Raw genomic sequence first — 21,689 nt, forward strand, 5'->3', positions numbered from 1 at the left:
TGCAGCACACCAGGCCTCCCTGTCCATCGCCAACTCCCTGAGTTTACTCAAACTCATCTCCATTGAGTCGGTGATGCCATCCAACTATCTCATCCTCTGTCGTCCCCTTCTCCCCTCGCCTTCAATCTTTCCCACCATCAGAGTCTTTTCAAATGAGTCAGCTCTTCGCATTCGGTGGGCAAAGTATTGGAGCTTCAGTTTCAACATCAGTCCTTCCAATGAATATTCAGGACTGATTTCCTTTAGGATGGACTGGTTGGATCTCCTTGCTGTCCAAGGGACTCTCCAGAGTCCTCTCCAACATCCCAGTTCAAAAGCATCAATTTTTCGGCGCTCAGCTTTCTTTATAGTCCAACTCTCACAGCCATACATGAGTACTGGAAAAACCATAGCTTTGACTAGACGGACTTTTGTTGGCAAAGTAATGTCTCTGCTTTTTAATATGTGGCCCTCAGTGTCACCCATAACAGGCACCCAATCGAAAGAGACTGAACCCCTCACAGTGTCAGGGAAAGCGTCATGGCATCCGGTCCATGACAGCCGCAGAAACTGCCCAGCCCAACACGTAGCAGGTGAACGTCCTTGACTCGGGATTTCCGCGCACCCCAACCCCACCAACCCCAGGATTTTTTTTTCTGCCCTCCCGCACCGATGCACTGTTTCTTCTGTGACCAGAACCATAAAAGTTTCCATACACTTGTGGGGCCTTAGATAGAAACCCTGCGTCTCGGATTTCGCCCAGTCGGAGGTGCAGAGTCGCCGATTAGCCCAGGTCCCCAGGGGAAAGATGGGGTGGAATGTGGGGTTCCAAGCTGTCCCGCCCCTCTGTCGGGCTCTTTCGCCCAAGCTGAGGGCTGGAGCCTCCACAGCCTAGGCTTCTCAGAGGGCAGCCCGGGGATGGCCCCACCCGGGGACCGGGAAAGGGGCGGGGCTTGGACAGCTTGTGGGCGGGACAAGGCGGAGTTGAAGGTCGGGCCCGCACACAGAGCTCTGCTCACTGGGTGAAGCGCTGGAGGGACAGCGACGCGGCTCTTGAACGGGGTGGGGGCCCGGGGCAGCGTCTGCCAGCGTGTGGGGGCGGGGCCGGGGGCCCCCTCTGCGGCATCCCGCTCCTCCGGTCCAGCGTTCGGTCCACAGCCTCCACCTTCCGCCCCGTGCCAGCCTTTCTGTGCGACAGTCGCCGTGTCGCATCTTCTCGGGGCCCTTGTGGCGCCCGTGTCTACGGTGTCGGGACCTGGGCACGCCGGTGGACGCGAGCGCGCGAGGCGAGGACGACGGCTTCGTAGAAGCCGGTGACTCGGAGGGTAGGGGCGCTGCTGAAGCGTCGTTTGCTTTCTCAGGGATGCCCTCCTGGGAAGGGGAATCGAGGCTGGGAAGGAACCCCAGAGCCCTCCCATCCCCCGCCCCAGGGTGGGTCTAGGGCTGCCGGCTCTCTTCTGGAGTTTCCGGGGCGGGCACCTGCGAGTAGGTCCCTGGAAACCGCACATTGGAGAACTGTGGTCAACCGGCCCCGTTTTACAGCTGGAGATACTGAGGCCGCTACAGGGTCACTCGCCCTTTGGGATTGGGATTTGCTCCAGCCACTTTTTTCAGCCCCGGTGGAGACAGAGGCTCCTAAGGGGGCAGGGCTGAGCTGGACCCTCTTGGCTCAGCCAGAGCGTCTCTCTGGGTGGGCGGCAGCATTGCTAGCCACCTTTGCTGGTGGTGGTCTGGAGCCCTGGTGAATGTGACCTACTTTCAAAGCATCCTGTTGCCTGCACAGCACTGCAGGGGAAGGGAAGGAGGGAGGGTCAGAAGAGAGAACTCGGCTCCCTTCTCACCTCTGGAGCCTCAGTTTCCCCATCTGTAAAAGAAGGATAATGATTAGTGTCTGCTGCATTGAGATGTATCAGGATTCAATGGGGAAATGAATGGGAAGAGGCTGGAAGCTTGAGAGGCCAGTGTTTTAGAGACCCCTATTTTTTGCCCAACTGGCAGCTTGTTCCACCCTTGCCAAATATAAGAAGAAAACCCAATAACCCAATCCTCCACCAAAATACTTGGCAAATTCTCTCTTTGTCCTCCTGGCCAAGATTGGGCAGGACGTAAGGGCAGACTCATGTGTTGGCCTGTCTTCCAGTGCTGTCTGCCCTGGGTCCCTATACTGCCTCTTCCTTACCTCATTCCAGCCGAAGGCTTCCTCTCTGTCACTTACCTGGGTGGATCCCTAAGCCCAAGTCTGAGCAAGTCCCAGGGATGGCCATACTCTTCCTTGTTGCTGTGGAACATCTGGGGACGGGTAGCTGAGACCCAGGCCTCTCGCGCAGAGAAGACAGAGCCTCTGTTCAGGCAGAGCCCAGATCCTACCAGTCCAGGAGCCCCATTCCAGGATCCAGCCTCTGTGACCTCCCATTGGTATCTGACCCTAGTGATCAGTCTCCTGGACAGACACATGCCCCTCTGTGGGTCTGAAACCCCCACCCCTTTTTGTTTTCCTTCACCCTCTCTTCTGTAGCTACCCCCACCCCCAAGAGTTTGGTTCTTCAGGGTTCTGTGCTGGCTTCTCTAGGTTCCAGGCATATGACCTCGGCCACTTCTTTGCTCCCCTGGTTTCTGTTACCATCTGTGTCGTGAATGCCCAGCCTGGAGTTTCAGGGCAGTCCTATCCTGTCCCTGCTTCTGGGACAGCCAGGATGTCCCCCAGGAACCCCACCTTCATCCTGGTACAAGCACCCAACTTGCTATCTCTCCCACCTAACCATTTTCTCCTCTTCTGTTCCTGCCTCCATCATTAAGGGAGAACCCAAGAGTCCTGCCAGCCTCTTTACCCGCCATGACTGCCAAGCCCCTGCTCTGCCACCTGCTCTGAAACTGCCAGTTACCCCTCTCTGCCACCCCAGTAGGTTCTACCCATGTGTCCCACTGCCCCTTCATCTCACCCAAAACCTAGGAAAGAGATGAATTTCAAAATAATTGTGCTTAATGAAACAGGCCAGGCAATAGGGTATATATGCTATTTGATTCCACTTTTATATACAACTAGACTTCCCTGGTGGCTTAGAGGGCAAAGCACCTGCCCGCAATGCGGGAGACCCAGGTTCGATTCCTGGGTCGGGAAGATCCCTTGGAGAAGGAAATGGCAACCCACTCCAGTACCCTTGCCTGGGAAATCCCATGAACGGAAGGGCCTGGTAGGCTACAGTCCATGGGGTGGCAAAGAGGCAGACACGACTGAGCGACTTCACTTTCACTTTCTTTTATATACAACTAGAAAATGCCAGCTAATCTCTGGTGACAGAAAGTAGATTGAGGGGTGCCTGGGGGTGGAGTATGGAGTGTGTGATGAAGAGCAGGAGGGAAAGAGCATGAGGAATCTTTGGTGGTAGGGGGGTGATGAATGCGTTCACTGTTAATTGTGGTAGTGGTTCCATGCATGCTCAGTCGCTTTAGTTGTATCCAACTCTTTGTGACCCCATGGGCTGTAGCCCACCAGGCTCCTCTGTCCATGGGATTCTCTAGGCAAGAATACTGGAGAGGGTTGCCATGCCCTCCTCAGTGGTTCCATGGGGTATTTATATATATATCATAACTTAACAAACTGCTCAAAAACCACAATGAGTGGGGTATGGCAAGAGGACTTCAGAGCTCCCAATGGCCAAAGTTGGAATAATTTGATCAACAAAATTAAGTAGTATTGGATTATAACCCAAGGTATAAAATGAATATTCCATGAACTCATTCTGATATAAATGATTGAATTAATAAATAGAGGAGAAGAGAAAAATCTCTTGTGCAGAATTCCAAATAATTTGTGTAGACATCCTGCCCTCAAGAAGGTGGAGAAAAACTCTGCCCTTCTTAGGTGCAGGCTGGGCAGGTTGACTCCTTCCCATGAGGACAGTGTGGGAAGGGGGATGAAGCCTAACTGCAGCGGAGAAGCCCAACACTCACCCCCCAGCCAGGTGACCAAGGTCAGCATCAACAGTGATCAATCATGTTGATAGTATGTACCCTTGACAGAATGTGATGCAAAAATGGCATTTGACCTCTGTACTCTTCCTCTCCTAAACTTGGTCTATCCATGAGGATAACACATGAGAAATCCCAGTAGAGGGACATTCTACACTACCTGAGCAGTGCTCCTCCAACCTGTCAAGGTCATCAAGACCAAGGAAAATCTGAGAGAGTGTCAGAGAAGAAAGAAACCTAAGGAGTCATAACAACTAAATGTACTGTGGGATCCTGAAACAGGAAAAAGGGCATTATAGACAAACCAAGGGAGGTCTGAATAAAGCATGGACTTCAGTTAATAATGTAGAATTGGTGATTTGTTAACTGTAACAAATGTATCATATCAATATAAGAGGTCAATAATATGGGAAACTAGGTGCAGGGTATATGAGAACCCTTTACAATTTTTATATAAATCAAACTATTTAAAAAATTTGTTTTTAAAAACTTGTCAAATTGTGCACTTTGAACATGCATAGTTTATATTGCTTGTCTGATATTTGTGGGAAGATCTGTTAATAATTGATTTGATTTCTGTGACGGCTTCTTGAATCCATTTTGGTAAGTTACAATTTACTGGGAAATTTCCCATTTCATTTTCTGGAGCATTTGCCTGTTCTTGTATAATTTGTATGGAATCTATAGTTCTATCTTTCTTTTATTTCTATTTATTTGTGCCTTATATCTTTCTGTCTTGAGAAATTTTTCTAAATTTCTGTGTTATTAGTCTTTTTCCGGTTTTTTGGCCATGCCGTGGGGCATGTGGACTCTTAGCTCCCCAGTCAGGGATTGAACCCACGCTTCCTGCAGTAGAAGTGCAGAGTCTTAACCACTGGACCACCAGGGAAGTCCCTTATTCGTCTTTTCCAAGAATCAACTTTTTGGCTTTGATATTCCTATTGTATCTTTCTATTTTATTAACTTCTTCTCTTAACTTTATTTTCTCCTTCCTTCTGTTTTCTTTGGATTTATTCTGTGCTTTCTTTCATACATTTTTATTTTGGACAATTTGCTCATGATGTTGGAGCCTTTCTAATTATCCTAAAACACATCCTTAAAGCCATGAATGTTCCTTACTTATTGTGAGCCCAGCAGGGCATTAAGAGTCTATTTCATGCTAGATCTGGTTGTCTGGCAGTGAGGGCCCGTCAGGGTATCCAGACTGCTGTTTGCCAGGTTTGCTTTTCAAATGGACCCTCCCCCAAGGTGCACTCCCCAACGTCCACTCGGGCCACAGGAGAACCAGACACCCCTCCCTGCCTGCCCTTTGGAGCAGTAGCCTCATCTCAATAGCCTCCCCTTCTCTGCTCTCCAGCAGCATCTGATCCTGTCCATCCTTGCCTTTTGACTTTTCTTGGCAGTAGTCCGACTCCAGTCCACAAGCTCCAAAATCAGAAGTCGGCCCTGCCCCTTCTCCAATAATTCTCCAAAATAGCCCTCACTGGGCAGGAGCTGGTGGAAACAGCCCCTTCCCCTCCCTGCCCCTGGGAGGGATAATTCATAGATTAAAAAGGGGAGGGCTCTGATCGGGAAGGGAGGACCTTAAGGTCGTCTGCAGAGGGGCCTATCCTACCTCTCCTAACACAGCACACCTGGGAGGAAACCCTTGGTGTGCCCTGGGGGCCTGTGAGAACCCTCAGCCATGCAGGAAAGGGAACATGGGGAGGCAGCAGGAGGCACAGACAGTGGCAGAAGGGCAGGGCTTCCAAGCTCCAGCCACAGGTCCGCAGCACGTGCCGGGGCATCCAGGAACCCTGCCCGAGTCCTGGAGCTCCTCAGCAGTCCAGCTGCAGCTGCAGAGACTAGGCTGCCAGGGACTGAGATGAACCCAAGTTTCTTTGTGAGCAAGTTTGGGGTGTGGATGGCTCAGGACGGGTGGGGACTGGGTTGTGGGGCAAAGAGGTCTATATGGATCATGGGACTCTGATAGGCTGAAAAGTGCTCCCCCCAAAGGTATTTTTGTCTAAATTCCTGCAAATGTAAATGTAACTTTATTTGGAAAAAAGTCTTTGCAGATGTGACTAAGTTAAATATTTTTTTCTTTATTACTACTTAAAAAATTCTATATAGTAGTTAATGTCTTACTAATGCCTGATTGTTACAGTTTATAAATAAAATGTGTTACACTCTTCAGAAACAAACAAACAAGCAATTTTTTGCTTGGGATGGCCCAGTTTTGTTTTTATTGTTTTTTTCTTTTTTTTGCTTTCGTGCAGATTGACAATATCCTAATTCCTGATTCATAATATGACCTTTTGCATTCTGTTTTCAGATTTCTAAAAGAATAAAATTATTTTCACAATTCACCAATATTTGAATAGTAGAAGACAGGTGTCCTAAGCTGGTGATCCGCCTCTTCCTTCTTTCCATCTTTCTTTCCTTCTTTGCTTTTTAAATAAATTGGAGTTTTCCCAGACCACCTCAATAAAGTGAATATTGCAGTTCAAAATTTTTAGTTAAATGGGATTTGACATGAAAGTTTTTCAGATTATCCAAGTGACCCTAAATGTCATCATGGCGATGGTGGTGGTTTAGTCATTAAGTCATGTCCAACTCTTGTGACCCCATGGACTGTAGCCTGCCAGGCTCCTCTGTCCATGGGATTTCCCAGGCAAGAGCACTGGAGTGGTTGCCATTTCCTTCTCCAGGGGATCTTCCTGACCCAGGAGTCAAACCCAGCTCTCCTGCACTGCAGGCAGATTCTTTACCAACTGAGCTATAAGGGAAGCCCAAATGTCAACATGAGTGTTCTCATAAGATGAGCAGAGGCCATGAGAATGAGTCGCATTCTTGCTAATTTCTCTTATCTATCTCCTCCTTCTCTTTCCCTGCCCAATTTCTAGGAGGATAATAACTTGTAGAAAGGCCATGCGAAGACAATTTAAAAATTTTCAGATAAGATGGTCACCAGTATAGCATTGCCACGTTTAGCAAATAAAAACACAAGACACCCACTTAATAACTGCATGGGTTGTACTTATGCTAAGAGATTATTTGTTGTTTATCCAGAATCAAAATTTAATTAGGCATTCGGTGCATCTCATATTTTATTTGGCAACTGTGTGAGCAGTCCCGTCTTCCGCTCAACAGATACATTCTGATTTGATCCCTTTAGTGAATGAGGGCAGTGTTTTATTTTGGGTTTTTTTGGCTGTGCCCCATGGCATGTGGGATCTTAGTTCCCAGACTGTGAATTGACCCTGTGCCCGCTGCAGTGGAAACACAGAGTCCTGACCAGTGGACCACTGGGGAAGTCCCATAACTGTTTTTAAGGTAAGTAAAGGATGGTTATGTCACAGGATGTCATGGCCCGGGTAGCACAGGACTAGCATCTCCCAAAGGTCCTCCTATAGGCAGGACACAAACTTGGGCAAACTCCGGGAGATGGTGAGGAACATGGAGGCCTGGACTGCTTCAGTCCACGGAGTCTCAAAGAGTCAGACACGACTTGGTGACTGAACAAACAAACAAATAATAAGACAGTGACTGCAATATCTGTTGCAGGTTCAAGGGTTTTAAAATATAGAATATGACTGAGAGGCAGTACCATCTGTCTCTCAGCATCCAGAGGGTCCTAGGTATATGCATCTCCATTCATTCAACGGCCATTAAAAAGAAATATTTATTGGACTTCCTGGGTGGTCCAGTGGTTAAGTATCCACGTGTCAATGCAGGGGACATTGGTTCCATCCCTGGACCGGGAAGATTCCACATGCCCCGGGGCAGCTAAGCATAGCACCACAACCAGAGATTAGCCCCTTCACATAGCAATGAAGACCTAGTGTAACCAAAAAGTAAATCAAATTATTTATTTATTGGCTGCACCGGGCCTTTAGTTGTGGTTCATGAGGTCTTCAACCTTCATTACAGCATGAGGGATCTCTTATTAACAGTTGTGGCATTTGAACTGTTAGTTGCGGCATGTGGGATCTAGTTCCATGATCAGGGATAGAACCCGGCCCCCCTACACCAGGAGCACAGAGTCTTAGCCACTGGACCACTGGGGGCAACAGCCATTTTTGAGTGCCAACATTACATTTAGGCACTGTTAAAGGGCTCTGGATAGAGCAATGAAAATCCAAATAGACAAAAATCCCTGCCCTCCTGGAGTTTACCTTCTTCTGGGCAAAAATAGATGGTAAACAATAAAAGGGCTACGAAGAAAAAGTGCTTGCTGAGTGGGAAACGTGTGGTTGCAATTTAAATAGGTTGCCGGAGAGAAGGCCTCGCTTAAAAAGTAATAACAGGCATAGTGCATTTATCTTTATATTTTTTACAAATTAAAGGCTTCTGGCAACCCTACATCAAGCGAGCCTGTAGGCGTTTTTCCAACAGCATTTGCTTACGTCATGTCTCCATCACGTTTTGGTAATTTTTGAAATATTTCAAATCCTTCAACAGCAAAAACATTATGACTCACTGAAGACTTGGATAGTAGTATTCTTTTTTAGCAATAAAGTGTTTTGTTAAAAAAAAAAAAAAAAAAAACAGAGGGAGATTATGCACAAAGGAGAAGGCGATGAGAAGACAAGCAGATAATGGGAGTAGTGAGGCCACCCATGCAGGAGGGCTGGAGAGGCAAGGAATGGTCCCCTGGAGACTCCTGAGGGCGTGTGGCTGCCCACACCTTAAAGTCAGCACAGTGAACCTCTGATTTGGGGCTTCTGGCCTTCAGAATGTGTTGTTTTAAGCCAATAAATGGTTGTTTGTTGTAGTGACTTAATGATTTGAGAAATTCTCAGCCTATCTAGGGGCTTCTCTGGTGGCTGAGACTGTAAATCCTCCTGCCAATGCAGGAGACCTGGGTTTGATCCCTGGGTCAGGAAGATCCCCTGGAGAAGGAAATGGCAACCACTCCAGTACTCTTGACCTGCCTCTTGAGAAACCCATATGCAGGTCAGGAAGCAACAGTTAGAACTGGACATGGAACAACAGACTGGGTCCAAATAGGAAAAGAAGTACGTCAAGGCTGTATATTGTCACCCTGCTTATTTAACTTATATGCAGAGTACATCATGAGAAATGCTGGGCTGGATGAAGCACAAGCTGGAATCAAGATTGCCGGGAGAAATATCAATAACCTCAGATATGCAGATGAAAACACCCTTATGGCAGAAAGTGAAGAAGAACTAAAGAGCCTCTTGATGAAGGTGAAAGAGAAGAGTGAAAAAGTTGGCTTAAAGCTCAGCATTCAGAAAACTAAGATCATGGCATCTGGTTCCATCACTTCATGGCAAATAGATGGAGAAATAGTGGAAACAGTGGCAGACTTTGTTTTGGGGGGCTCCAAAATCACTGCAGATGGGGACTGCAGTCATGAAATTAAAAGATGCTTGCTCCTTGGAAGAAAAGCTATGACCAACCTAGATAGCGTATTAAAAAGCTGAGACATTACTTTGCCAACAAAGGTCTGTCTAGTGAAGGCTATGGTTTTTCTAGTAGTCATGTATGGATGTGAGATTTGGACTATAAGGAAAGCTGAGTGTGGAAGAATTGATGCTTTTGAACTGTGGTGTTGGAGAAGACTCCTGAGAGTCCCTTGGACTGCAAGGAGATCCAACCAGTCCATCCTAAAGGAGATCAGTCCTGGGTGTTCATTGGAAGGACTGATGTTGAAGCTGAAACTCCAATACTTTGGCCACTTGATGTGAAGAGCTGACTCACTGGAAAAGACCCTGATGCTGGGAAAGATTGAAGGCGGGAGGAGAAGGGGACGACAGAGGATGAGATAGTTGGATGGCATCACTGACTTAATGGAGATGAGTTTGGGTAAACTCCAGGAGTTGGTGATAGACAGGGAGGCCTGGCGTGCTGCTATCCATGGGGTTGCAAAGAGCCAGACATGACTGAGCGACTGAATTGAACCAGTACTCTTCCCTGGGAAACCCCTGATGTCAAGGAGAAGGGGCCCAGGACAGGGAGACCCAGCAGTGTGGACAGGTGGCTGAATCAGCCTGTAACATAATACCATAGACTATGTGGCTTAAAAATAATAGAAATTTAATTCTTATGGTTCTGGAGTCTGGCAAGTCCAAGATCAAGGCACTAGCATATTTGGTATCTGATGGGGCCCATTTCCACCCATTTCCTGGTTCGCAGATGGTCGTCTTCTCCCTGGGTCTGCATGTGGTGGAAGGGGCGATGGAGTTCTCTGGGGTCTCTTATAAGGGCACTAACCCCTTTCATGAGGGCCCCACCCTCATGACCTAATCACCTCCCAGTGGTGTCCCCTCCTAATGCCATTGTACTGGGTATTAGGATTTCAACATGAACCTCAGGGGGAACATGAACATTCAGTTCATAACAGTGTCCCAGGACAGGGGTCCCCAGGGGTGTGGATAGAGGTCAAGGAGTCATAGGTCACTCAACTCTGACAGACCCAGGCTGGCTCCTAGGAGGGCAGTTAGGCTGCACTGACCCTGGGGAGGCTAGTATCCATCTGAAGCGTGAGGGACTCTGTGCCCAGAGGGAGCACCCACACCTGTGCCCTGCATCCTCTGCCTGCCCAGTATGCCTCTACAGAGGGTTCCCACCCCTGAGATGATTCTGAGAGTCATGAGCAGGAGGGGTCCTGAGCTGGGAACAGCAGATCTTGTCCACTGTCAGGATCAAGCAAGGCCTATGAACAGAGGTGCCCCTGCCCAGCTCCATGGGAGCCCAGAATCCACCCACCACCTGTGGGATGCTTGCTGCCTCCTGCAGATACTGCTCGGAGCAGTGACTGTCAGTCCCCCAGTCCCCTGTGAATATGTCTATATGCTCAGTCACTTCAGTCTTGTCTGACTCTTTGCAACCCCATGGACTGTAGCCCAACAGGCTTCTCTGTCCATGGAGATTCCCCAGGCAAGAATACTGGAGTGGGTTGCCATGCCCTCGTCCAGGGCATCTTCCCGACCCAGGGATCAAACCTGCATCTCCTGCATTGCAGACAGGTTCTTTACCTCTGATCCACCAGGGAAGCTCAGAGCAGTGGCCTCCAGTCTGCTGGCCCTCTAGTGGTCATCGAGGCCCTCTCGCCCGCATGAGAGTCCAGGCCCTGCACTGAATGGCAAGACCACCCATCTAAGGTACATGCGTGGGACAGGCGCCCGAGGACGGGAAGCAGAAGGACCTGGGCCCAGACCTCACGCTGCTGCTGCCGCTGCTGCCTGGTAGACCCCACGGACTTCCCCAGAGTGAGGAATCTGGGGGCATATGGTGGGGGGTGTCAGTACGGGCTGCCTTTCTGAGCTTTGCCGCAGCTAGGGTCTCTGGTACGTGGAGAGGGCAGGAACCAGGAGATCTTCCAGTGAGCCCTGGCTGAGAGATGAGTGATGGGGGTTGGAAAGCTGCTTCTGGAATCTCGAGACTCCAGTCAAGTCCCGGGAAGAGCAGGCCCCTCACATTGAACAGTCCTTCCTCCTTAGACCCGCAGTGGCCAAGGAGGGTCCATCCGTGGACCCCAAGAGTTCCTGTCCCTACGACTGGCCTCCTGGGGGCATCTTCCCTGCAAGCTGCTCCCAGGTGTGGCCCCGCTCTGGGGAACCTCGTGGCCCCTGCCTGGGGTCCTCCCACTCAGCCCTTCAAGTCGGGGAGAGAGGGCTGTTTTTGCCCCAAACATCCCAGATTGGATGGAACATGGCTCCCAAGCTTCCAGAAACGAGTCCAGGAGGTTAGACTGGATTCCTGAGATGCAAAACCTGTCAGAGAGCATTTGACTGACTTCCTGATTGGATTAGACCACACCAGCAGCCCCCGGGAGCTTCTCCCAGGGGCATGTAGAGGAGAGAGCTGCCTGCCAGAACAAATTCAGAGCAGCCATGCTTCTCCTGGCCTCTTGCCACTGAGAGGCAGGTGTGGATGGTTTTTAAGTTCCTGCCTTTGCTGAAGAGACCCAGAGCAGGTCCAGCCCTGGCTTCTCCTAGGAGGGGCTTGGCCCTGAGACTCCTATGTGCTGGTCATGGCCTCACTCAGGGCATCTGCAGCTCCTAGAGAGACAGTAGGGAAAGCCAGCGAGGGTGGCCCTGTAGGACCAGCCCAAGAGCCACAGTGGAAACCAAGACAGAGGCCAAGGGGAGTCAGGCAGGCACCTGGGGCGCCCACACGGGGCCAGACGTGCAGTTCAGAACTTTCTGAAGCCCTGGAGTTCAAGAACTGCTCCCGGCTCTGGGCAAGGTGGACATGCGAATGCCCTCCTTGGCCAGGGCCCAGGTTGAGAGGGAGGGGACTGGGTGAGGAATGAGGCCTCCAGGGTCCAAGTCTAAACAGGAGGCCTACACCACGATCCTCACCCAACCCTCCTAGCACCTGGGTCTGCAGCTTGTGCAAGGCGGTGTGCGTGCTGAGCTGACCCGTCCCCGAAGCCCAGCTGGACTCCGAAGAGGGTGGGCAGGACCTTTATCCCCACCCCAGCCCACAGGACCCTTCCCTTCCTGAGGCAGACTGCAGCAAGCACCCTGGCTGATCCCCTGCGCCCCTACAGCTCCATACAGCCCCAAACCCACCTCCTGTTGACTGGGATTGGCCTGACCTCTGCTCTGGCCAAGGCCACGACCATCCTCAGGCCCCCATGAGGTATGGCTGGCACCGTGGCACACCGCTGAGACTCTGTACAAGCCTCACCCACTTCACCTTTCCCCTGGCTCCTGGACCGGGCCAACCTTCAGGGCTGGGCCAGGGGAGAAGGCAGTGGCAGCCAGGTCATGAAGGGTAATGAGACGGCCATCACCAGGTGTCAGCAAAGGCCAAGACCACACAGAAATAAGGACAGGGAGACAGAGAAGGCCAGCAGGTCTGAAAAAGGCCTACAGCCAGCACAGAGAGATGGGCCCCGTGAGGGTTTGGTCAGAAACTAAGAGGTGACCCCATGTATGTGCACCGGCCACGTGGCTTCACAGGATCTGCTGGGAAGCTCTCTTTACAGAGGGGGAAACTGACGGGGTCGGGATAAGTGGACAGAGATTTACAAGCACCTGGAGGAGTCAGGACTCAAACAGGGGCCCCTGAGCTGGGCAACTGGCCCGTCCCCACTCCTGTTCCTGGTCCTGGTTTTCACTTGGTGCAGACCCAGCCCAAACCCCCCTCCCCAATTTATACCCAGGGAGCATTGGCCACCTTCACTTTTATTTATTTTTCATTTTTTGCCACACTGCCTGGCTTGCGGGATCTTAGTTCCCAGATTAGGGGTTGAACCCAGACCCGCAGCAGTGAAAGCGCCCAGCTTAACCACTGGACCAGCAGGGAATTCTCTCACCCTGACTTTTTTTTTTTTGAGATTGCTCAATCAGATCAGGTCTTCACATTTATTGGTTATCGACGTCAATGGGAAATCTTAAAACACTGAAGAGAACAGGTCACCCCTCCCTCCGTCTCATTTGTTAGTTTTTTTTTTTAATTTTAGGACCCACTCCTTTTTTTTTTTAAGAGTAACCTGACTTTTAGAATCTAGAATATTCCTTGCAGTGGTTCCTTGGTGATCCAAGGCATTGCCCCTCTCCGACTTAAATTCTTTGGAGCGCCATCCATCAGCCTCCCCGACATCTAGCAGTCACCACAGACTCAATGGACATGAATTTGAGGACACTCTAGGAGACAGGGAGGACAGAGGAACCTGACATGTTGCAGTCCCTGGGATTGCAAAGAATTGGACAAGACTTAGCAACTGACCAACAACGGACTCGAGGATTCCTTTTAAGGTCAAAGAGAGCAGCAGTGGTGCAGGCCCTGGGGCCTCGAGCAAGGATGAAAGGGGTGGGATGGCCTCTGGTGCCTCCGGAGGGCGCGGGCGGGCTTCGGTGGTAATATCCTGAAGAAGCTTTGCTCATCTCTGCTTCCTGTGCTTTCACCACTGGAGAGGGCAGGGCCTGAGGGGGCAGGGGTCCTGTGGGGACCTCTCTGCCTCAGGAGGATACAACCCACCCACCAGCTCAGGACCCCTCCAAAGCCTCTTCCCTCAGGGCCTGGCACCCCAGAGCCAAGGCCAGGGAAGCTGGTTCCCAAGCAGCAGGTGGGAAGAGTCAACGAGGCCCCTGTCAGTCTTATTTGGGGCCAGTGGACCCTCAGTTTCAGCCACAGATCAGGCCTCCAGATGACCTTATCTCTCGGTGAGCAATTTGGGTGACTCTGCCCAGGGACTGGGACTCGCCACTGCCTCCCAAGGATGGCCAGGACACCAGGGAGGAAACTGCCTCCCTCCAAGGACAAAGCTGGGATCAGCCATGGCAGAGATATTTCTGGGGTTCCAGGCCCAGGCCACTGGGCTGTGGCCAGAGTCTGCACATGGCCTAATGACCTCTCAGAGAGAAGGCCAAGGGGACTTCCCTGGTGGTCCGATGGTTAAGACTTCATCTTCTTCACCTGGTGGTCCCATGGTTAAGAATCTGCCTGCTAAGGCAGGGGACAACATGGGTCCCATCCCTGGTCTGGGAAGATCCCACATGCCCCAGGGCAACTAAACCCAGCTGAAGTGCCTCAACTACCGAGCCTGTACTCTGAAGCCCGTGAACCCACACTCTGCACCAAGGAAAGCCACTGAGACAAAAAAGCTAAAGAGAAGCCCCCACTAACCGCAACTAGAGAAAGCCCCTGAGCAGCAAGAAGGCCCAGTGTGGCCAAAATGAAATAAATGAAAAAGAAAAAAATCTTCACCTTCTAATGCAGAGGTGGGGCGGGGTTCAATCCCTGGTTGGAGAGCTAGAATCCCACCTGCCGCATGTGTCTCTCAGCCAAAAAGTCAAAACATAAAACAGAAGCAGTATTGTAACAAATGACTGTTTGTTACAGTACAGACTTTAAAGACTTTAAAAATGGTCCACCTTAAAAAAAAAAAAAATCTTAAAAAAAAATAAAAAGACTCCCTGTGACTCAAAGCACTTGGTGTCCGGAGCAGCCCAGTGGATAGCCTGACCTCAGGCCCCAGCCCCCGCCCCCCTACTCAATGTAGAAGCTCACCCTGTGTTGTCCCCCAACCCCACCAACATGGCACCTGGACTGTAGCATCTACGCTCTGTTTTGCTGAGCATCCACACATGGGGCTCTGGTGTCCAGCTTGGGGGTCTCATCTACTGGACCCACAGCAGGGGCCAAGTCCTTTAGGGGCTGGAGGAGAGGAGAGGCCAACTCGAGGAAGGCGTGTGTCCTTCAGCCTCTGGCCTGGTGTGGGGCTCCCTGGGTGGGGGGGCAGGGGGCAGGATCTGGGCTCCAAGAGCTCAGGGCTCACACCACACACTGTCCTTCCTGGTCAGAATTCTCTCAGCTGCCCCACACTTCCTTGTCCCTTCTGAGAACCAGGCCTATTTGACTATATGGGCTGCGAGGGTGAGTAATTCTCTATTTTCACTGGGGGGTTGGAACCCCACCTGGGGCTAGGGCTGAGCTGGGGCTCCTGGAAGCCAGAGATGACAGCTCGTCTGGATCGGGGACCACAAACCACATACAGAGCCAAGCCGAGTGAAGGGAAGGGGCACAGAGCGGGTGTGGAGGGAGTCCTTGTCCCTGCCAGAGGTTGCGGAGCTCCGGGGAAGATCCCCTCCCCACCCCCTGGCCCCTGGTCTTGCACAATCCTGACCAGCGAGGAAAGGGGCAGAATCTTGCCAGGTATTTCAGCAGGAGTGTTGGCAGTTGCCTCACCCTTCCGGGATTTGGCAAAATTTGAATCACTCCACCCTGGGGTGGGCCACGGGTCAGGTGGACCATAAATATGGTCTCCCCAGAAAGCCTGCTCGCTCGCTTCCTCCTTTAGCTGCTGCCTGGACTGCCGGCCTCTTCTGCCCCAAAACCATGTCCGTAACTCTCCTGTGGCTGGGCTTCACCCTCCTGGGGGCCCTGCACACCCAGGCCCGGAGTTCCACCCCCAGACTGCTGCGGGCCCCACCTCTGTCCAAGATCCCGCTGCAGCCCAACTTCCAGGCTGACCAGGTAAGGGCCCCGGAGGGACAGTGGCAGGGAGCGGCCAGGGAAGCGTGTGAGCAGAGGGGACGGGAGGTGAAGGGTCTCAGCGAACCTGCAAGGGCAGGATGCCCAGGCTTCATTCAGCTCAGCCTGCCCTCCGGCCCCCTGATGGAAGCCAGGCTCCACGGCCCCGCATTGACCCTGACCTTACTGGCAAGAGAATCACCTGGACAGATCTTCTCCAGGTCCACACTCTCTCCCATCATCTCTGTAGTGAGTGGATGACGGGAACACCTTCAGTCCTCTGCATGAGAAGGAAACTGAGGTCCAGGGAGGACACCCCATCCCTACCATCCTCCGGGCTGCCTCCTTGCCTGGCCTCCCCCAGCTCCCACTGGCTCCCACTACTTCAGTTCCTAGTCCAGGAACTGAATGCCCAGTCCCAGGCCTGGTGCTCAGTGAGAGGGGCTCCTGGCTCGGGGGCAAGCTGCCAGCGATGCCTACAGGGACAGTGCTGTAGGGGGGCCCTAGGGTGGTTTGTGGGTTCTGCCTATTACAGTCCCCCCTGTAGTTCCAGGGGAAGTGGTACGTCGTAGGCGTGGCGGGGAATGCAATTAAGAAGGAAGAGCAAGACCAGTTTAAGATGTACACTTCCAACTACGAGCTAAAGGAAGACGGCAGCTACAACGTCACCTCCACCCTATTAAGGTGAGAGTTGCCACCTCCTTGGGGAAAGTGGGGGAGACCCGAGGGGCTGCCTGAGTATCTAGAGGCAGATTTCATGTCACAGTCAAGGGCTGACCAGAGGAGAGGCAGTCACTCATCCTTCTGCTCAGCAGTGGATTCAGATATTAATATTTGTTCATTTCTTCCTGCATTGTTTAGTCGCTAAGTCGTGCCCGGCTCTTTGCGACCCCTTGAACTGTAGCCCTCCAGGCTCCTCTGTCCATGAGATTATCGAGACAAGAATACTGGAGTGGGTTGCCATTTCCTTCTTCAGGGGATCTTCCCGGTCCAGGGATCAAACCCGCATCTCCTGCATTGGCAGGTGGATTCTTTACCACTGAGCCACCAGGGAAGCCCTCTTCCTTCATCAGATCAACATTTATTGGTCATTTCAGTGCAGATAGACAGTGCTGGGCATGGACACAGGCATCAGGAAACAAGACACAGAGAGAGAGCAGGGGTCTCCTGGATGGGGAAGAGGGTCCCCGAATCCAGCCTGGAACCCCACCCAGGTCTTCATTGAGGGTTTACAGGGAGGTAGCCTCCAGAACTGGGCCTTGAAGGAGCCACTCTGCCTCGGAAGGAGGCATAGAGCATCCATGGCAGGGACTGGTGGACTCTGAGTCAGAGGGAAGCACTCCTTCAGGAAGCAGCAAGTCATCATCCAGCTACCCAGCAAGAGCTGATGAGTAGCTTGGCAGGAGGGGCAGCCACACACTGTCAGGGTCCTCAGACACCAGTGCAGAAGTGATCTGGTGAGGAGTGGGTCTGAGCAGGGAACCTCTGGGTGTGGTGGAGAGAGAAACGGTGGCTGCCAAGGATCACCCAGCCCCTCTGGCACCCAGGGAGACTGAGGCTGGAGCATGTGTGCAATAAGAAGCAGAGGGAGGATGGGTTTGGGGAGATAAGCTCCAGAATACCAGGGGAGAGGGTGGAACTCAGGTCAGGGTTGACCCAGGAGCTAGAGGAGTCCTTGGCATGGAGCAGACTGGAACCTTGGAGGGTGAGTCCCCCAGGAGAGTTTCCAGACGGGGAAGCAGCAGAGGGACGATAGGAGTAGGGGATAAATGCCTGAGGAATGGGGTGGGGGACAGTGTGTAGGGAAGACCACCAAGGGGAGACAGCCCTGAAGAGGAAACGACAGTGGGTGCTAGAGGGAGGATCTGAGCAGGGTCAGGTGGCCCAGGGAGGACCAGGCAGGGACACCCAGGGGTCGGCTCAGAGGCCCATCTGAGGGCTGGGTGGGGAGGGGACCTCCTGCTGTGGTGGGGGATGGGCTGTCTTGGGCTGGGCCAGACCAGGAGCGTCAGAATCCCAGCCCCTCCAGCTGCAGCCCTGGCCCCGAACATGTCCAGCCCCAGGAGCGCAAGCCCCTGTCCCCTCTGCCCTTACTCACCCATCTCTCGCCCACAGGGACGAGGGCTGTGACTACTGGATCAGAACTTTTGTCCCAAGCTCCCGTCCTGGCCAGTTCACCCTTGGCAATATTAAGAGTGAGTCCTGAGGGAGGTGGGCCTGGGGTTGGGCTTCCAGGAGGTGGGGGCAGGCAGGATCCTCCTAGAAGGGGCACAGTCCTCCCCGCCCCTCCACACGGATGCTGTTCTGCAGGGAGAGCCCGTGTAGACAGGTGGGGAACAAAGCCGCTCCCTCCTCCCAGCCGGGGTGGCTGACCCCTCCCTGTCCTTCCCATCTTCCCCGCAGGCTACCCCGGGATAAGGAGCTACACCGTGCGGGTGGTGAACACCGACTACAACCAGTTTGCCATAGTGTTCTTCAAGAAGGTTCAAAAGAAACAGGGGTACTTCAAGACCATCCTTTACGGTGGGTCCTTCCCTCGCGACCTCGGGTACCCACCCCCACCCAGCCCCCCAGGTCCTCGCCAGTTCAGCTCCGAGCCCCTGTGGGGGTCGAGGGAGGGAGGCCCTTCTGCAGACCCTCCATGAGGAAGGGGTCGGAGGCCTTGTTCATACATCCAGCAATGTTTATAGAGTGTTTGCTGGCCACTCGCCGGCCACCTTGACCACAGGGAGGACCAAGGAGCTGACCCCTGAAGTGAAGGAGAACTTCATCAACTTCGCCAAGTCCCTGCGCCTCACCGATGACCACATCGTCTTCACCGTCCCAATTGGTAATGGCCAGTGTGGACTATCCAGGCCCACTGCTGTTCCCCACTGCCTCCCAGGGAGAGGGGGGCGGAAGAGGGGCTCGGCCCTCTGCTCTGTCACTGAAGCCCCTCCCTGGGAGCCACTCTGGGTTCAGGAAGACCCTGCCCCAACCCAGGGATCTGAGGGGCACCCAGGGATCTGGGCCCCAAGTGTTCCTCCTTGACAGATGAGGATTTCAGACCCAGGTCGAAATTCTCCCAGTCTCTCGGCCCTGGGGTCCCCTTCCCCCTACGACCCAGGCCCTCACTATCTGGGACCACTTCCTCCTCCCTCCCCCTTGTCTGGGGCCCCTATCCTCCTCGCTTTAAGGCCTGCTCACCACTGACTTGAAAGGCGGCCTTGTCTTCAGGCAGCCTGGACTGGGCATGGGGCTCCAGCCGGGCTGCCCAGGGAGCCAGCAGCCCCCCATAGCTGGGGGACTGCCAGGGCCCAGCAGGTAAACAGGTGGGCAGCCTGGTGCCCGAGTGGATGTGTGGCAGGGCCTCGCTGGCCTGCTCTGGAGAACGGGGTGCCCCCGAGCTGCTCATCCTGAGGCCTTCCTCCCAAACCCCTGCTCCCAGCCCTGAATGGAACCCCCAGATCTGTAGTTGCTGGGCCAGGCTGGAGCCTGGGGTGCCCAGGGGCAGGGCAGGCATCCCAGTGGGCAGAAGTCACGCACACACACACAGACACAGCCCTGCCCATTCTGACAGACTCTCTCCCCCACAGACCGGTGCATCGATGACCAGTAAGCCTGCAGTGAGTACGGCTGGGGAGCGGGGGCAGATGGGAGCCAGGGGGGTGCAGTGGGCCTGGGGTCTCAAACTACCTATGCACCCCCCCACCCAGGACAGTTGCTGTCTCTACTTCCCCATCTCCCTCTCAGGTGCCTCCAGTCTCTCTTTGCTCCCGCCCGCCTCATGCCAGCCTTTGCCTGGCCCAGCACCCAGTTAGCGCCCCCACCAGCCTGGACACCAGTGACAGGAGAGAGCCCAGAGACCCTTCTCCGGGTCTGCCCCGCAGCAGCTCCTTGGGCTGCAGCCCTGAAGATGCAGCCCCGCCTTGCCTGCTAAATAAACACATGCCCCGCCCCCAGTCTGTGCTGCTTGACTGTGCTCCTGGACTCCTGGGCCACTGGGCGGAGGACAGGCAACGGCTGGGCTCACATCAGCATGGCTCCCGGAGCCCCTCAGGTCCTCAGCAAGAGACGGCAGCCCCAGGGCCCGTAGCCAGCTTTGGCTGGACCCTTCCTAGCCCCCCACCCCAGGCCAGCAGCAGGCCTCACATGACCCTGACTTCAAGGAGTGACTGGCCCAGCAGAAACACTGAAGGGGCCACACCTCGTTTCCACGTTCGGCCACCTGCAACAGGCACCACCGCAGAGGCTCAGCCAGGGCCGGGGAGCTGGAGGGGGGCTGCGAGGGCTGAGGTGCTATCACACTCAACTTCCTCAGGACCCCTGTGGGTGCTGGAAGATGGCAGCTGGTGTAGCAGCTGCATTGTCCTGTGGTCTGGTGTGTGAACCTTGACCACAGGAGTGGCGTGGGCAGGGTCCAGGTTCGCTTTGGCTTCTGGGAGTAGAGAAGGGGCCAGCCAGGTAGCGGGCTTCATCACCTGCATGATCCAGCTCCCCATCCTCCCACCCTCACTCACTGCCTGGGGATGAGGCTTTGGCTGGGTTCTCCTCTCCTTTCCTCCCACCTGCCTCCCTCTGCCCAGATCTCTAGCCCCAGGCTCCAGGCCCCAGGCACACGCTCAGGTCCAGAAGAAAGGCCACTCCTTGAATACCGTGGTGGGGGTCGTGCCCAGTTCTCCATGGAGTCTGACTTCTAAGAGGACAAGTTGAGGGCTTCCCCTGCCTGGTTCCCATGATGGGATGGGAGTCCTGGGGTTGGGGAGGTGGTACTGTCTGGGGCTGGGTTGTCTCCCAGGAAAGAGGGGGTTGAATGCCTGGCAGAGGAGTGAGCAAGGCTGAGAAAGGAGGGCTGGGCACCTGTCTTTGGCTGACTGGTGAGAGGCCCTCCCAGTGACCACGGTATTTCACTAAGACAGAAGAGCCCTGTGTCTTCTGATGGGCACAGAAACACCTGCGTCTGTGTATAGCACACAAGTGTGCAGAGACACGGCAGAAACACAGATGACATATGTGGACATGCTGACGCAATCCACACACACATATCCTTACAAGCACAGGACACCCAAAGAAAAACACAGGCACATGTTTTCTCCCAGATGTGAAATCATACCTGGGATCACAGGGGCCCACTCTGTGTGTGAGTCCACAGACAAGGGGTGAGGACACCCTGGCACAAGGAGCAGCAGACCTTCAGAGAGACATACAGGTTCCCAGAAACATGCCAACGCATGTAGGGTACACACCACACAGACGCAGCAGGTGGTTGGGAACGCTCATGCATGGAGCTTGCTCGGGGACCCCTGATGGCACATGTCCACCCATCTGAGTGCCCAGTTCCCCAGGCACACTCCCAGCACCCTTCCGAAGCCAAGACTCTTCCCTCTCCAGGAGTGGCCCAGGTGCTACCTGCCACCTGCTCCATCCATGGGCACAGTATCTTCAGAGAGGGCTGGGGAGTGTGCCTCAGGTGGTGGGGAGTAAGTGGAGGCCTGGCAGGTAGGGGAATGGGAGGAGAGGTACCCACCCCTTATAGTCAAGGAGGGTGAGCTGACCCGGGTGAGGGATTGTTCACTACAATCCTTCCCATCTGGTTCAGCATGGGCCTCGCCTCCACTCCACCTGGTTCAGGCAGAAGGTGGGGCTGCCATCATGCAATGCAGCGGTGGTGCTGACTGGGGGACGCAACTGCATCCTCCACGTTCCTCAGGAGAAACAGCAAGACAGCTTCTGGGACAGAGAGGATCCCTCCTCGTTGTCATCATCAGGGAACACACCTGGGCCTGACCCCCACCTGAAGGATGGCCTTCTGGCAGGAACTACCAGTG

At 53.5% G+C, this 21,689-nt stretch overlaps 1 protein-coding gene across 4 annotated transcripts; it reads left to right on the top strand.

Moving 5' to 3' along the window:
• The first annotated feature begins 1,071 nt into the window (after positions 1–1,071).
• On the top strand, positions 1,072–19,823 carry LCN2 (lipocalin 2). Of its 4 annotated transcripts, none has more exons than XM_043469679.1 (8): positions 1,072–1,304; positions 15,710–15,885; positions 16,430–16,566; positions 17,998–18,077; positions 18,286–18,405; positions 18,611–18,712; positions 19,458–19,487; positions 19,615–19,823. In XM_043469679.1, the coding sequence occupies exons 2-7, from the start codon at positions 15,748–15,750 to the stop codon at positions 19,478–19,480; spliced, it is 600 nt and encodes a 199-aa protein (XP_043325614.1). In that variant the 5' UTR covers positions 1,072–1,304; positions 15,710–15,747; the 3' UTR covers positions 19,481–19,487; positions 19,615–19,823. The 4 variants fall into 4 exon arrangements, with proteins under 4 accessions (XP_043325614.1, XP_043325613.1, XP_043325612.1 ...); XM_043469678.1 differs by lacking the exon at positions 1,072–1,304 and adding an exon at positions 15,074–15,285 and having other exon boundaries at positions 19,578–19,698; XM_043469677.1 differs by lacking the exon at positions 1,072–1,304 and adding an exon at positions 15,080–15,285.
• The last annotated feature ends 1,866 nt before the right edge of the window (positions 19,824–21,689 follow it).

Source organism: Cervus canadensis, chromosome 5, assembly GCF_019320065.1.
Source record: "Cervus canadensis isolate Bull #8, Minnesota chromosome 5, ASM1932006v1, whole genome shotgun sequence".
In the NCBI taxonomy this organism is placed as follows: domain Eukaryota; kingdom Metazoa; phylum Chordata; class Mammalia; order Artiodactyla; family Cervidae; genus Cervus; species Cervus canadensis.